Raw genomic sequence first — 13679 nt, forward strand, 5'->3', positions numbered from 1 at the left:
TCGTTTTTTCCCCATCCTTGCGCACTTCGCCGCCGCCGTGTGTCCATTCGCGCCAGGCCCATCCATTGCCCGCATCGAAATCGGCACCTGCAAATTTCCGGTGTTCTAAAAATTGAGTCTTATCCGACCGCGATCGCTGTGAGTCGTCATCCTTCTCTGCTGAACCAGGCCAGGAACTGTCCCGTCAAACAAGCAGCCCCTCACTCCCCCCGGCTTCACTCTCGTCCCAACCCTCGCTGCTCTCATGCGCTGTCCAGATTAGATAGATTGTATCGCTGGCTCTCTGTTGAATTGATTCGCCTCTCCCCTCTCCACACACACGTCTTGCCGCAAAGTATAGTCCCGCCCTCTCTGCTTGTCCTCGCCCTCATTCTCCTGCATCTTCTCTTCCGTCGCCCTCGTCATCGTGTCACCTCTGCCTTCCATCTGCACTCACCCCGTCCGTCACTGTATCCCTCTGGTCTGTGGACCTTCAACTCGGTGTTGTATGCCCATTCTTGATGTTTGTGTGCGTGCAGTAGCCCCGGTCTAGGCCACGCCTCACCTCACCTAAACAAAGCCAAGCCAACCAAGCCGGGTTCTGCCAGATTGCGGGCTACATTGATATCTGAACTAGTTAGCTCCTCCCACGCAAACCAAGGGCATGACACCACACACAAAGTGCTCTAAGAAAATCCACAGCTTGTATGCATGAGAATTTCTGCCCCGCGTCATAGGCCCACTTTTCCCATCCGTGCCCAATTTAACAACAGCCAGCAAAAAGTAAATCAATTCACTGATTTGATCTCGCCATGCCTTGAGAACCACGGCCTTGCCTTGCTTGTCTTGCCTGTCCTCGCATCTTCCTCCATCCTTTTGTTCTGTCACCTACAAGTACAAGGGGAAGCCGGCTTTATCTTGTCTCTTCTTGTGGGAACTACTTCTACTGCCAGTCCCCCGGCGTTCTTCTCTGGACTACCTCCTTCCTGCCCTAGCACTTTTATCTCGTCAACTTGTTCCTGGGCCTTTTTCTAGTCCTAATTACTGACCTCTACCGTTCTATTTCTCTCAGACCAACCCAACATTCTCTTTCTTCTCCCCCACCTATCTTGTTATATTCATTGGCATATGTGTGGTGCTACCTACAATTCTTGTCTCTCTTAACGGAACATATCATCTTTGAGCCGTGAACCTGAACCGCAACCTGAACCTGGCTTCTGAGCTCTCTCCATCTGAATTCTCCCGAATCCTGACTCTGATAGCTACCGGCATCTTATACTTGTTCGCCTTTTGCGTCTGTCATTACCTTCATCGTCAAGCGCGTAGACAACAAACGTGCCCCGCTCCCGCACAAAACACAACGCCCTTTCTCCATCTCTTTCTCTACATTGGTCTAAACTTCAGGCCAACAACCGGCGCTGTGAAATATTGACCTTTCCTTCGCTTTCTTAAAATTTATCCAACACTGCTGGCTCGACTTTTCTCTAGCTACCTTGTAGTCGTCTCACTTGAATCTCCTCTTCTGTCATCTACCTCGTTCTTCCATTCAAATTATCCCTCTCTTTCTTACCGTGTCAACCGCCCCTCCATTTTGCACATCTTTTCCTTTCTACCAACTGCCTACGATACCGAGTCGCCTTCGCGAATTATTGGACTCCTCTCAAACTCGAGTCCTCTATAACCCGGCGGCATTATCCATCTCTGGGCTCCGTCGAATTCAGTAGTCACTTGCCATTTGATTCACCTCTCGAACAAGGCATCTGCAGAAATACCCATCATGTCGTCAGTAAGTTCTTGATAGATTTCTTAGGAGCTCTGTCAATCCCTAGCAATCGGCTAATATTTGGTGCTTATAGCCAGTCGAAGACATGGAGATCATTGATCTTGGCGACGGCTTTGATGCTATGATCTTCTCCCAAATTCTTGAAATGGATGACAGCGATTCGGACCGCTCTTTCAGTCGCGAGCTTGTTGTCGATTACTTGAGTCAAGCGCGTGACACCTTTGCCAAAATCAGGGCCGCTTTGTAAGTGTAACCACCCTCATAGCCAAATTTCTTTGTACTTGGCTGCGACTTCTATCCACTGTTTCCCAAAAGAAGAAAAAAACTAATTTGTATCCTCCCTTGACACAGGAAAAAACGCGATCTGCCCGATCTCTATGATCTTGGTCACTATCTCAAGGGCTCGTCGGCCGCCATAGGACTCACCCATGTCCAGGTACACTGCCAAAAAATACAACAGTATGGCAAGCTACAGGATATCGATGAGAAAACCCTGACTCCTGAGGCGGCTTTGGATCTCATCAGCACAACTCTCGAGGTGTTGATCACCGACTTTGAGGCTGCTGAAACCAAGCTCCGCGACTTTTACGGTGACTTTGACGAATTCGATCTTCCCGCCATCCCCCAGGGCGGTGCGGAAACGCCCCAGGAAGACGCAGAAGATGACGTTTCCGATAATGGCGAGAGTGACAACGAGGATGAAGATAATGAAGACGATGATGCTGAAGACCAGCAAGAAAATAAGACTCAGTCTGCCAAGGCATAAGTCAAGCAACAATATCGCGTTGTACTACTCGAAATCTAAAGCCTTGGCCTGGTTTATCTCAGTCTAGCATCATGGCTAGAGATAAGTCAATCATCCATTGCGGCTTCCTGCCATGGTAAAGTCTTTCAGCAAGATCAGGTCACTTGAGCCTTTCGCTTTGAGCTGTCTGTCGCCTTTACCCCGTCTATTCCTAAGCGGCGATCTCATAGGTCTATTCTTCAGCTTTGTCCAGACATGGTAACCGGTCCCAAGAAACACAGGACCAAGTCCTTGCTGCCCAGCATTTCGATATTGTTCGCGTTTATTCCCGCCTTGCTTTCATGTTGTACACCATATGCATGCCTCTTTCCTTTCTTCAATTTCTTTTCTTTTCTCTCCTTAAATGTTTTGACTGTCTAGTCAGTCCGTTATACCCACCCATTTCATGATTACGGCGCATAAAAAAAGGCACCCTTGACGTTCTCTCAACATTGACTTCGTTTTTGATGCATACGATCTAGATGATGCAGTACGACTTGCTTTGTCATGGTGTTTTCTATCAATTTTCAGCTACGGATTTTCTTCAAGGATTTTCTTTTTGTTTTTTTGTTTGGTTTTTCTTTTTTATTTGGTTTCGGTTTCTGCCATTTTCATGAAGACTTTTTTCCTTTTTTTTCAGCCACTCTGTCTTTTTTGTGGGAGCAATAAAACAAAATATCCTGGCTTCGGTAGCCCTTGACAAGCATATACATACAAACAACATGAGCAGAGCAGAAAGAAAGCGGGGGATGTGACTGACCGATACCAGTAGCGAAGGAAATTTCAAGTGTGGCTTGTTGTCCACAGGCAAACGGTGACAGGGATCAGGTCTACTCCGGATATGCAACGTCCAGAGGTCCGGTAGGCCAAGTTGGGCATGGCACCCTGTTACCGGATACCCATCTCACTGCGACATTGCTCCTCCAGGCTCATGTTACGGCACAAACACAGACACCGAGAATCCCGGCAGCATCAGCAGCATCAAGAAAAAAAAAACATAATATCAGCCCAAACGGCACAAGTTACGCATACTTTTTGTTATGTGCATGGCAGCAGAGTGAGAGTGGGTTTTGCGTGTCTCAGCTCTGTCCTGAACCGGACGCTGAAGGAAGAAGGAATCCAACCAACCCTGTCTAGGCATCGGAAGGGCTCGCCTGCGTGGAAGTGCCCAAGAGCTCTGTACCTGGTGGTAGGCAGATGACGATAGGAGGAGGGAGTCTGGGTCTGGTTGAAAGATGGGGGAGGGGGAGGCGGAGGAGGGGCAAGAGGTGGAGGATAATGGGGGAAGTTGAGCTGCGTGAGTCTGCCACAAGTCCCCCATAGTATAAGTTCTACAAGTAACTACACATAACTCGTTATACAAGTAGTTGGTAGATACGCAAGTGTATGTCCATATCCTGCGCCGATGATATTTTTCAACAACTCAGCAAGTCTCGCCTCCTCCCGTGAGAGGCTTATCACGAGCCTAGTACATATGCTTGTATGTATGTGCCTGGCAAGTCCATCTTGGATTCCTCTGTTCTTTTTTGACAGATCCTAAACAGAAAAAGCCAGCCATCAGTCAGCTATTCGAACAGTCTCAGAATGGGCATATTTTGCTCGTTCGTGAGCTCGGCAGAAACAGAGGGAGGGGGGTGCCTGTATGTACATATGTACATACATTTATATTATTGTAAGCTCCTCCCCCTCAGCCCAAGAGCACAAGGCCCCAAATGGCAAATGTCATTTTTTTGCAAAAAAAAAATAAAGATACAAACGCATCATTCATGCACCTGGCTTCTTGTGTGTCCCTTTCCCATGAACACAGATTTGAGCAAGCTGTGATATGACGTTAGTCCTGTGATAGGTCACCAACGAAAGTGAAGTTTGACGTTTGACAAAGACGTACAACGGTCCCCCCGGGCACTCTGAGAGACAGGCTTAGGGTTCACGGATACTAAGCTAGCCCAACTCTAGACGCCTCTCTCTCGTTTGACATCACGTCCTTGTCAAGCTCTGAACATGACAGCACCTCATCCACCCCCAAAAAGACGCCCACCCCAAACTCACAAATACACACAGACTCAACAAAATGACACGCCGCCCAGCACAGTCTCCGCGCCTACGACCCTCGCACTTTCTCTGCATCCCACTAGCCACACACACCTCCCGCCCGCAGCTACAGCGCAGCCTGGCCGCCTTCCGCGCCCACGCCGCCGCCACCCCGGCCCTCGGCATCCCCACGCCCACCATCCGCCCGCTGGGGACCATCCACCTGACGCTGGGCGTCATGGACCTCGCGACGGACCCGGCGGCCCTGGCGCGCGCGTGTCGGCTGCTGGCGTCGGTGCGGCCGGCGGCGCTGCTGGACGCGGTGCGCAGCGAGGTGAGCGGGGCTGCTTTGGTGGCGCCGGCGCTGAGTATTTCGCTGACGGGCCTGCACCCCATGCACGAAATGGGCTGCACATCCGTGCTGTACGCACACCCCAGCGACAGCGCCAGCGCCAGCGCCGGCGTGCTCGAGCGCTTCTGCGCCAGGCTGCGGCAGGTCTTTATCGACGCGGGGCTGATGGATAGCGAGCGCGAGCGCGCGCTGCGGCTGCATGCGACGCTAGTCAACACGGTGTACCTCCCGGGCCAGGGCCGCGGTCGCGGCCGCGGGCAGCGCGTGATGCTGGATGCGCGCGCGGCAGTGGACTGGGCGGCGGATGTGCAGTGGATGCGCAATGTGCCGGTGGAGCAGGTGGCGATCTGTCGGATGGGCGCGTTGCCGGTGGGTGGGGAGGATGGGGAGGCGTATGTTGTGGAGGCGGCGGTTAGGATGTAGGGTTCGTTTTGAGGTGAGGAATATGGTGGTGCATGCATGTCTCGTGCAGAACGGCAGATGGAGCGGCTTGTTAGAATGAGATTCTAGACAACAGAAAGGTCCAAGAAGAGCCTACAAGAACTGCTCATTGTCAAGTTTAGCAATCACAAATAGTTGGAAAAAACGAGATAGATTGGCAATATATGCCACTATAGAGTATATCACCGGCAATACAACAACCCAATATTAGTGAACACCACAGAAAAAAAAAGATAAACGTATAGTGAGGGAAGGGAGAGCCACTAGGTGGTAGAGAAAAGTATAGAACATGGAATAACTCGACCCCCAAGAACCCACAGGCTGGGCGAGAAACAGGAAGTCTAGATTCCGGCTGAGATGTGTATAGTTATGTAAAGTAGCACGATGAATCGCAAACAAATCGTGGTTGTCGTAGCTTGTTTACTAGTTATAGAACCAAAACGAATGGTAGAAAGCCGGGACAAACAAAACAGAACACAAGTGGTTTAACAGCATGGATATAAAAAGACGATGGGAGAACAAAGTAGAAAGCCAAGGAGATCTGATTGGAAAGCAATCACCGGTCTACCACGCATCGATATGACCGTCCAACTCTCAGACGTCACAAACAAGGGCAAGGCGGAAGACTGGCTATATTATAAGAGTAATGAAGGCGACAGACAGCTCTTTACCGCAAGCACTTCAGTGGGATAAGCAGCAAGAATACGAGAGTTGAGAGCAGTGAGAAGGAGAAGACAGAAAGCAGCATCATATATAGCAAGGAAAGGTAATAAGAAGAGACAAAAAGCAAAAATCTGGGAACAGCAACAGTAAATGGAAGAGAAGAAGAAAAAGAAACAAGAATCCCTTTCGAGCTGTGAGTATGGAGAAACGCAGGTCAAACTAATAAGTGACAAAAGAACAAACAAATTCTCGCCAACGCCAGACTTGGTTTCCCCCTACCTTGGATCCCAACGAAATAATACCAAAAGTGAAGCAAGAGATGAAGAAAAACGGAAGAAGCATCAAAAAAAAAAATATGGAAGAAAATATCAACGGATGAAGAGAAGAAGGGTGAAAGGGAAAGAAGGAAATAGATAGTGCTCTTGATCCCATCCCCAGAGATGAAGAAAAGTAAGGGCAAGAATAAGTAGCACCAAGTAAAGGGGGGAGGGCGGAAAACGGGAGAATAAACCAACAGAGAGCCGACCGCCATAATGAGAGACAAATGAAAAGAGATAAAACAGAACCTTGTAGCAAAGCTTAAACTACACGCTCAAACCACAGAAAGCTCATAAAGAAACGCGGGTTGTTAGAAGAGGGGGAAGGGACAAGAAAAAACGCGGTAGGAATAATATGCGAGCCTTCCCAGCACCTCCAACTCTTTGGACAAAAAGAATAGTGTAGAAACAAAAAAAAAAATAGCCAAGACGACGCCACGCCGGTTGCACTCATTTAAAAACGATTGCTTGCGGCCCAGATACTCGCTGATGCCGAGGCGGCCCACTCACTCTCCTCGTACGGCGGAGTGGGCCACTTGAGCTGTGTGTCGAGCGGCTTTTTGATTTCTAGAGGCTTGGGTGCCAGAGTCGACTGGTCGGCGAAGAGCGCAATGTTTCCACTAGCAGAGGGTGATGGCGTGGGATACGGGTTGGAGATGGCCATGGTACTGGCCGATTGGCGCAGCGGCTTGGCACCGGGGGCGGCGGGCATTGCGGCAGTTTGGGCGCTGGTTTCCTTATCCATCTGCTGCATGGCGCCCTGTGTGGACGAGAGCACTTCGTCGAGAAGCTCATCTTCCTCGTCGGGTGTGTCGTATTGTCGGCCACCAGGGGCGATGATCTTGGACCGCCGCGTGGTGCGGCTGCCAAGGGACCCGGTACCGGTATTCCGTGCGGCGCCGAGAAGGTTGTCAACAGACTTAGGGTGCTGGGCCTTGGGAAGAGAGTGATGCCGCTTAAGATTACTCGCGTTCTGATGGGCCTGTGGCGGTGGTGAGTGGTAGTTGGTTGCATGTTGGATTTTGTGCCCAGCATCGTGGTTTTCTGGTTTAGGTGCAATTGCAGAGTCTATGATCATGGAGTTGCGATTGCTGTTAACTGCCCACGGGCTGCAGCCAGCCTGGGCCTCGATATCATCGTAGCTAGGTGATGCGGGTGTCATGTGACGGCCTGATAGTCTCCTTGCGCGCTTGCGGAGATGCGAGAAGAAGCTCTCCTTGTGGCCGCTAACGGGTGAGGTCAGGCCAGTAGTCTTGTCGTTGTAGTTGTTGGTGCTTGAGTTAACAGACAGTTGTCGCGCAATCTTTTTGTTGCGCTCTTCTCTATTGGCTTGGGCAGTAACGGTGTCTGAGATGGGAGAAACGGGCTTGATAGAAGGGAGAATGTTGATAGGGGCTGTTGAGCCATTGGCCCAGGTTGCCCGCTTGGCGGCGTTGGCGGCTTTCTTGGCGGTGTTGGCGGCTGCGGGGACCTCACTGACAGAAGGACCGCCAACGACGCTGACCGGTGATGGTCTAGGCGCATCCTTCGCCGGTGCGCTGTGGGAGTTGGTAGAATGGTCAGGGTTGCTTTCGGAACGCCCAATTAGTGACTTTCGGAACCACGAAGGCTTCGAGGTTAGTGCAGGGTTCGAATTGTGGCCGGCAAGAATGACGCCAACATCCTTGGAGCCACGGTGGCTGATGTCAGATTGCTTGCGACCCAGAATTCTTGAGGCGGATGATCTCGGTCTCAGGGGGTCAACAGCGTCATGGAAGTAGTCGTGAGCGATAGCTTGGGTGGAAGTCGGGCGGGTCTTGGGGTCCCACATCAAACACCAAGTTACAAAGTGACTGAGTGAGGCGGGCCATTGAGGAGCTTGTAGAATTGTTTCCATTGCATGAGGGGCCATTTTGGGGAACGAGAAGCCCAGTTTGTTAGCCAGGCGAATACCATCCTTCCACTCACCGCCACCAACCCGCGCACCAGCCTTGTTGTACCAATTGCCGGGGCTGCCCATGATTTCGCAGACTCTCCACACCTGGTCAACTTCGTTGCCACCAGGGAACAGGGGCTTCAGGGTAGCGACCTCAACAGCCATGGCGCCCACGGCCCAAATATCAACAGGGGCAGAGTACTCGCCTGCGCGAAGTAAAACCTCAGGTGCTCTGTACCAACGCGTTGAGACGTAGGTGGTGTATGGAAGTTTTGAGTGGGTCTCTCTTGCAAGACCAAAATCGGCGATTTTGACAGCATAGGTGGGATGATTGGAAGGGGTGGCAACAAGTGATGAATAGCGTCTGAGCGAGCTCATGTCGCTTCCGGAGGTGGAAACCAGGATGTTCTCGGGCTTGATGTCACGATGGAAAAAGTTGTGGGCGTGGATATGCTCCAGGCCAAGCATAATCTGATAGAGAATACTCTTGACAGTTGAGTTGTCAAGGCACTTGTGGTCACGCGACTTCATGAGCTGGTAGAGGTTCCCCTCCATATACTCCATGCAAATATGAAGCTTTTTGGTAAATGGGTCTAGGAAGATGTCCAAAGCCGGAACCAGATGGCTATGGACCGGCAGGGTCTTCAGAAACACCACTTCACGGAGTTCGAGGCATGGCGCGAATGAGTCGAAGGTCTTTTTCATAGTTTTGATGGCAACCTAGAGACGATCAGTGAGTTAGAATAAAGGTATTGTGAGATTTCCGGGTTCTTGACTTACAATGCTGCCTCTTCTAGCAATGTTAGCTCCAGCTGTCCGTATTCTAGCTAGAACAACTGTACCAAAGCTACCATCGCCGATATCCTTGAGAATCTCGAAGCGATCCTCGAGCGAGAGCGTGTTTGGCGCATGGGCGGCGGCGGCCGAGCCGCGGTGAATCAGGTCGGGAGTGCTCGTCATTCTGAGTCGCAGGTTGGTGATTTGGAATGGTCGCCTGTCAAGTTCCTGGAATAAGAGCAAAAACGCACAGCAGTCGTATTATTTAAAGGCTGGGAAATTAAGCGCGTACGATGCAGCGAGCGACAAAATACGGTCAGAGGTTCGTGGTGCTGGAGCTGTCGGTGTAGATGGAAGTACAGCCTCTACAGCGCTTGATCGAGAAGAGCTAAAAGAATGTGATGGCTGGCAATATGGGAAGTGTAAATTCGGAAAATGTCGCTTCCAGACAGGCAGTCGAATATCAAAAGAAAATGGTCGGTCGACGAGTTGGTGATTGGGTCCTGCGGAGAGGATTGTTGTTGGTCACTCAACTACGGCTCTATATTGTTCGCCATGAAATCAGAGGGTCGCGGTAGGAAATCACAGGGCACTAGTGGTGAAGAGAATCGACGGCAATGGCAGGCGCAAAAATAAAGAAAAAGATGCAGAAGCACAGAGACGCATGCAGAGTAGCTGAGAGCAGAGGCAGAGGCACGACAGGAAGAAGAACACAAAGAATATAGCCGCGACGATGGCGAAGAAAAGGGCGATGCAAGGCCTCTGGGGAAAAGGAGTGCGAAAAGGGAAAGGAAGGGAAGAGAAGAGGTCAGAGATCAAGAGAGACAAAACCCTGGAGCCACGAGAGGAAAGGGTCAAGTTGGCGGTCCAAGGTCCAAGGTCTAAAGAAAGAAGGGGGGGCGTGTAAGAAGAAGAAAGATTGTGGAATGGTTTGATTGGGATTTAGGATTGGAATTGCGGATTAAGATCAATGGGGACCGACCCAGCTACTGGCAGTAAGGCAATAAGGGAATAAGGGGCCCAGCAGAGGCACAACTAAGCAGGTACCTACGTATGTGTGTAGAGGTACTTCCGTACATGTACAACAAAGTAAGAGCTTGCTTGTACCTTGTACAGGCAGCTATTTCCCAATGTGGATGATCCAAACGTAAATGACAGCAGCAACTACCTTGTACTGGTACCTACCCACCTACAGCTCTACCCACCTAGCCATGTACCTGCAAATGTACCGACCTATGTACCTGTCTATGTACCTTTTGGAGGGGCCACCTTCTAAGAGCTCAGGCCAGCCCAACCAAGAACTGGACAGGGGAGAGGGGGGGTTGACTCCTTTGCAAGCTGGTAGAACATGGACAGGACACGGTCAAGGGGAGAAGAACAGAGCAGAGCAAAGCAGAGAAAAGCAAAGCAGTCCAGTCATCGCCTGCATGCAAGGAGCTCCGCTGTTGCTTTCGTGCAGCCGGCCAGAGACGCGTCTGCTCGCGGCTACACGCCCAGTACTAGCTCTCCGCGTCTTTGTGCTTTGTTCCTCGTGTGCAGGCAGGCCTGACGCCAAACCGGCTTCGAGTGCCCTTCTCTGCCATTAACGAACGACATGCAATGTGCTTGTACCGGTACAAGCACCACTCGCCAGCTGCTTGTGGCTCAGGGACACCCCAAGGGACATTGACATTGACATTCACCCCCCAGCAAGCAGAGCGAGCAAAAGAGGCAAATGACCAGAAAGGGCCAGGGCCAGTGTTCGCCTGCTTGAGATGAGATATGGGATGGGAGACCCTGGCAAGGGGTCTGAGCAGAGGAGTCCACCATTAAGCATTAAGCATTGAACAAGCACTGCACCGCAAGTGTCAGACAGCCAGAGCAGAGCAGAGCAGTTGTGCAGACGCGAGCACAACGCTGTGAACAAGTCCTTGTCACTCACTTGACTTAGTGCACTTGCGACCCCTATGCGCCTATGCCTATGCAATGCATGCATGACCACTGCTCGGCCATGTCAAACCTGCTTAGCCGATCAAGCGGCCCTGAACACACCGAACACCATGGACCAAAGCGAGGAGCCACGAGAGCGTGCCTCCAACCTCGAGCATGTATCTGTCCAAGTCACCACATGCCCACACCACTCACGACTTCCGTGTTGCTAACAAGACAACATCCATTCTCCGCGACCGCGATGCGTGCAGGCGGGACACCTCCAAGCATCCGCAACATCACCCTCACCACCTTGTTCATCCCCCGCTAACACCGTTGAACTATGAGGAGCACGCACTACCTACTCCTACAAGTGCTGATGTCTTGCGCAGAAACCCGTAATTAAGCCCGCTAAAGAAACACCTGAAATACTTGATTCAACCTGCGAGAAACATTCCCTCGGAGCGCCAACTTAAATGTGTACAAAGGGCACCGCCAATTTCGCTAGTGCTTCGGGAGCTCGCAGGTTCCAGAAGACGTTTCCTTTCTTTGAACATCACTAACTACATAGTTAGTTACATACCCAGCAAACTAGCAACTATTGTACGAGATTCTTGTCCTATTATTATCCATCCCACGGCTTGGCTTGAAGTTTGCCACCGAGAATCAACTAAAAAAGCTCACCACAGCCGCCGCCAGAGGTCGTGCGTGTCCTAGACTGCGCTCACTACAAGCATAAAAGTCTATAGTCATATGCTGACTATGCTATGCTCTGATATTTCTCGCTCGCTAGACAACTACCTGTCGTGTCGAAGCTAACATCTATCAGCAAGCCAACGTCAAGACAGCTGGGGCTGCAAAATCACCAGGAATGCAACCCACGGCGCAAGGAGAGCTCAGCAGCGCTGTCTCTGTCCCTCTGTCTCGCTGCCTCTGTCCCGGGATTTAATTGCCTCACCGAGGGTCTGCCGGACTGATCGTCATTAATGCGCCTGTAAGAATACATTGAGAATCCCAGACCCAAGGGACCCTCAGCTCAACCAACAACGTCCGTCACCCACCCGTCCTGTATACACCCGCACCCTTGGTGTTGTGAAGTGGTAGTTTGGCGTGGTATGATTTGTCTACGCCGCCTGGAGTGGGTGTTCTAGTGCATAATAGCATGAATTTTCCGAAATCCAGTTACTTGGAATAGAGCCATCTTTGGCCGTGTCGTCTCACAAGTCCTTGTAGGCCGTGTCAGTGCCGTTCGTCAACCCTCACCTGAGCCTCTACCTCATCCTCTACCTCCACCTACAAGCACACGTTGTGCTCGTGTGTCTGCCCCCCTTCTCTCCATGCTGCTTCGCCATCACCTTGTGCCACTACGGGAAGAACGCAACCCCTCTCTTGGCCGTCTTGCTGCTCATCACCCGTGCCACTGGCACAAACATCCAAAGAAAGCCGAGGGACCCACGTATCCGTGCATCAGTATCATCCTGTCCCACCTGCTGTCACCCCCAATATACATACATACCTAGCCACCTGCTTTGCTCTCCCCACGTAGTTTAATCACTTCGCAATGTTGCAGCCCTGTCATGACCAGCAAACCCTTATGCAAGCACTTATTTGTCGTCAAGATCCATTACCCCCATCACCACTACGAGGCGAAAGTAGTATAAATTCAGCTGCCCAGGATCGCCCACATCGAATCTCAGAAATCCCACGCCTGCGCATCTCCAACCCAAGTATTTTCCTCTATTGAACATCTCTATTTCGTCTGTCGCTACCACGCATCCTCCTTTATACAGTCCCTCAAACCACCACATACAAATAAGTGCTACTTCTCGTACGACAAATATCTATACACTTGCGCATATTGTGTGGGCACACGGCTTGGATTCGCGGTTTAACAATGACAGCCTGTTCACGAAATTCGACGCGTGTCCACCAATGAAAACGTCTATAGCCCTGAAATTAGTACCCACTAGCGCTACTGACACGGGTCTGTTTGGCGCTAGAAGGAGCCCCCGTTCAGAGGGTCTAAAGGAGCCTGATGGCGTCCAAGGCGGTCTAACAGAGCCTAGGTGCAACTAGACACAGCCTAACGAGTCCACTAATTAGCCCTAGAACAGCCAAGAAGCCATGGCTAAGACCCTGAGTTGATATTGACTTCAACCCCATGCTCCATGTGTATGTGTACATCTACATGTACATATGTACATACATAACTAATACAAGCACAAATAACTAGTTGTGTAGAATAGTTACAAGTACTGAGCTACACTTTGCATAAAGCCGTCCTGCACGACGTCCCCTCCGACTGCACACTTCTCCTGCATTTTCCTGCACAGCCCAAGCAGTTGAGACAAAGCACCAGCTGTTGTTGCTGATGCTGATACAGAAGCCATCACGTATGTATGTACATATGTACGTAGCCTGTATCTCCTGTTAGGGCCAGCTTGGCTTTCCTCGCTACCCACATAACAGACGGTACTTGTACACACATGCATGCTGACATGCTTTACGATGCATCGACCTGGCTTCTAACCTTAAATCCAGGGCCTGCTACTATTTCAATAAATAGAGTTGTGCAAAAACCTCGCAGTCCTTGTCTTTTTTGGTGCTGGGCCGTGTTGGACTAAGCATGGAAATAATTGCCCCTGACTTGCATATCGCAGACGGACTGGACTACAAGCACATAGAGGCGTACGGGTAAAACACATAGTTGGGCAAGTATCACATACTTA

At 50.8% G+C, this 13679-nt stretch overlaps 3 protein-coding genes across 3 annotated transcripts; 2 read left to right on the forward strand and 1 right to left on the reverse strand.

Annotated features, from left to right (window-relative positions):
• Nucleotides 1-1756: 1756 nt before the first annotated feature.
• BROUX77_000970 (uncharacterized protein) lies at nt 1757-2528 on the forward strand (the record flags this gene model as incomplete). Its single annotated transcript, XM_073753633.1, has 3 exons — nt 1757-1765; nt 1836-2005; nt 2114-2528. 3 exons carry the CDS (start codon nt 1757-1759, stop codon nt 2526-2528), a joined length of 594 nt encoding a protein of 197 aa, XP_073609205.1.
• A 2089-nt stretch (nt 2529-4617) lies between these two features.
• BROUX77_000971 (uncharacterized protein) lies at nt 4618-5352 on the forward strand (the record flags this gene model as incomplete). Its single annotated transcript, XM_073753634.1, has 1 exon — nt 4618-5352. The coding sequence occupies one exon, from the start codon at nt 4618-4620 to the stop codon at nt 5350-5352; it is 735 nt and encodes a 244-aa protein (XP_073609206.1).
• Nucleotides 5353-6804: 1452 nt separating this feature from the next.
• BROUX77_000972 (uncharacterized protein) lies at nt 6805-9225 on the reverse strand (the record flags this gene model as incomplete). The annotated part of the gene is made up of 2 exons (XM_073753635.1): nt 6805-8985; nt 9046-9225. The coding sequence occupies 2 exons, from the start codon at nt 9223-9225 to the stop codon at nt 6805-6807; spliced, it is 2361 nt and encodes a 786-aa protein (XP_073609207.1).
• Nucleotides 9226-13679: the final 4454 nt, after the last annotated feature.

This window comes from Berkeleyomyces rouxiae (assembly GCF_048999995.1).
Source record: "Berkeleyomyces rouxiae strain 22BRR77 chromosome Unknown BrBRR77_ptg000001l, whole genome shotgun sequence".
Lineage (NCBI taxonomy): Eukaryota > Fungi > Ascomycota > Sordariomycetes > Microascales > Ceratocystidaceae > Berkeleyomyces > Berkeleyomyces rouxiae.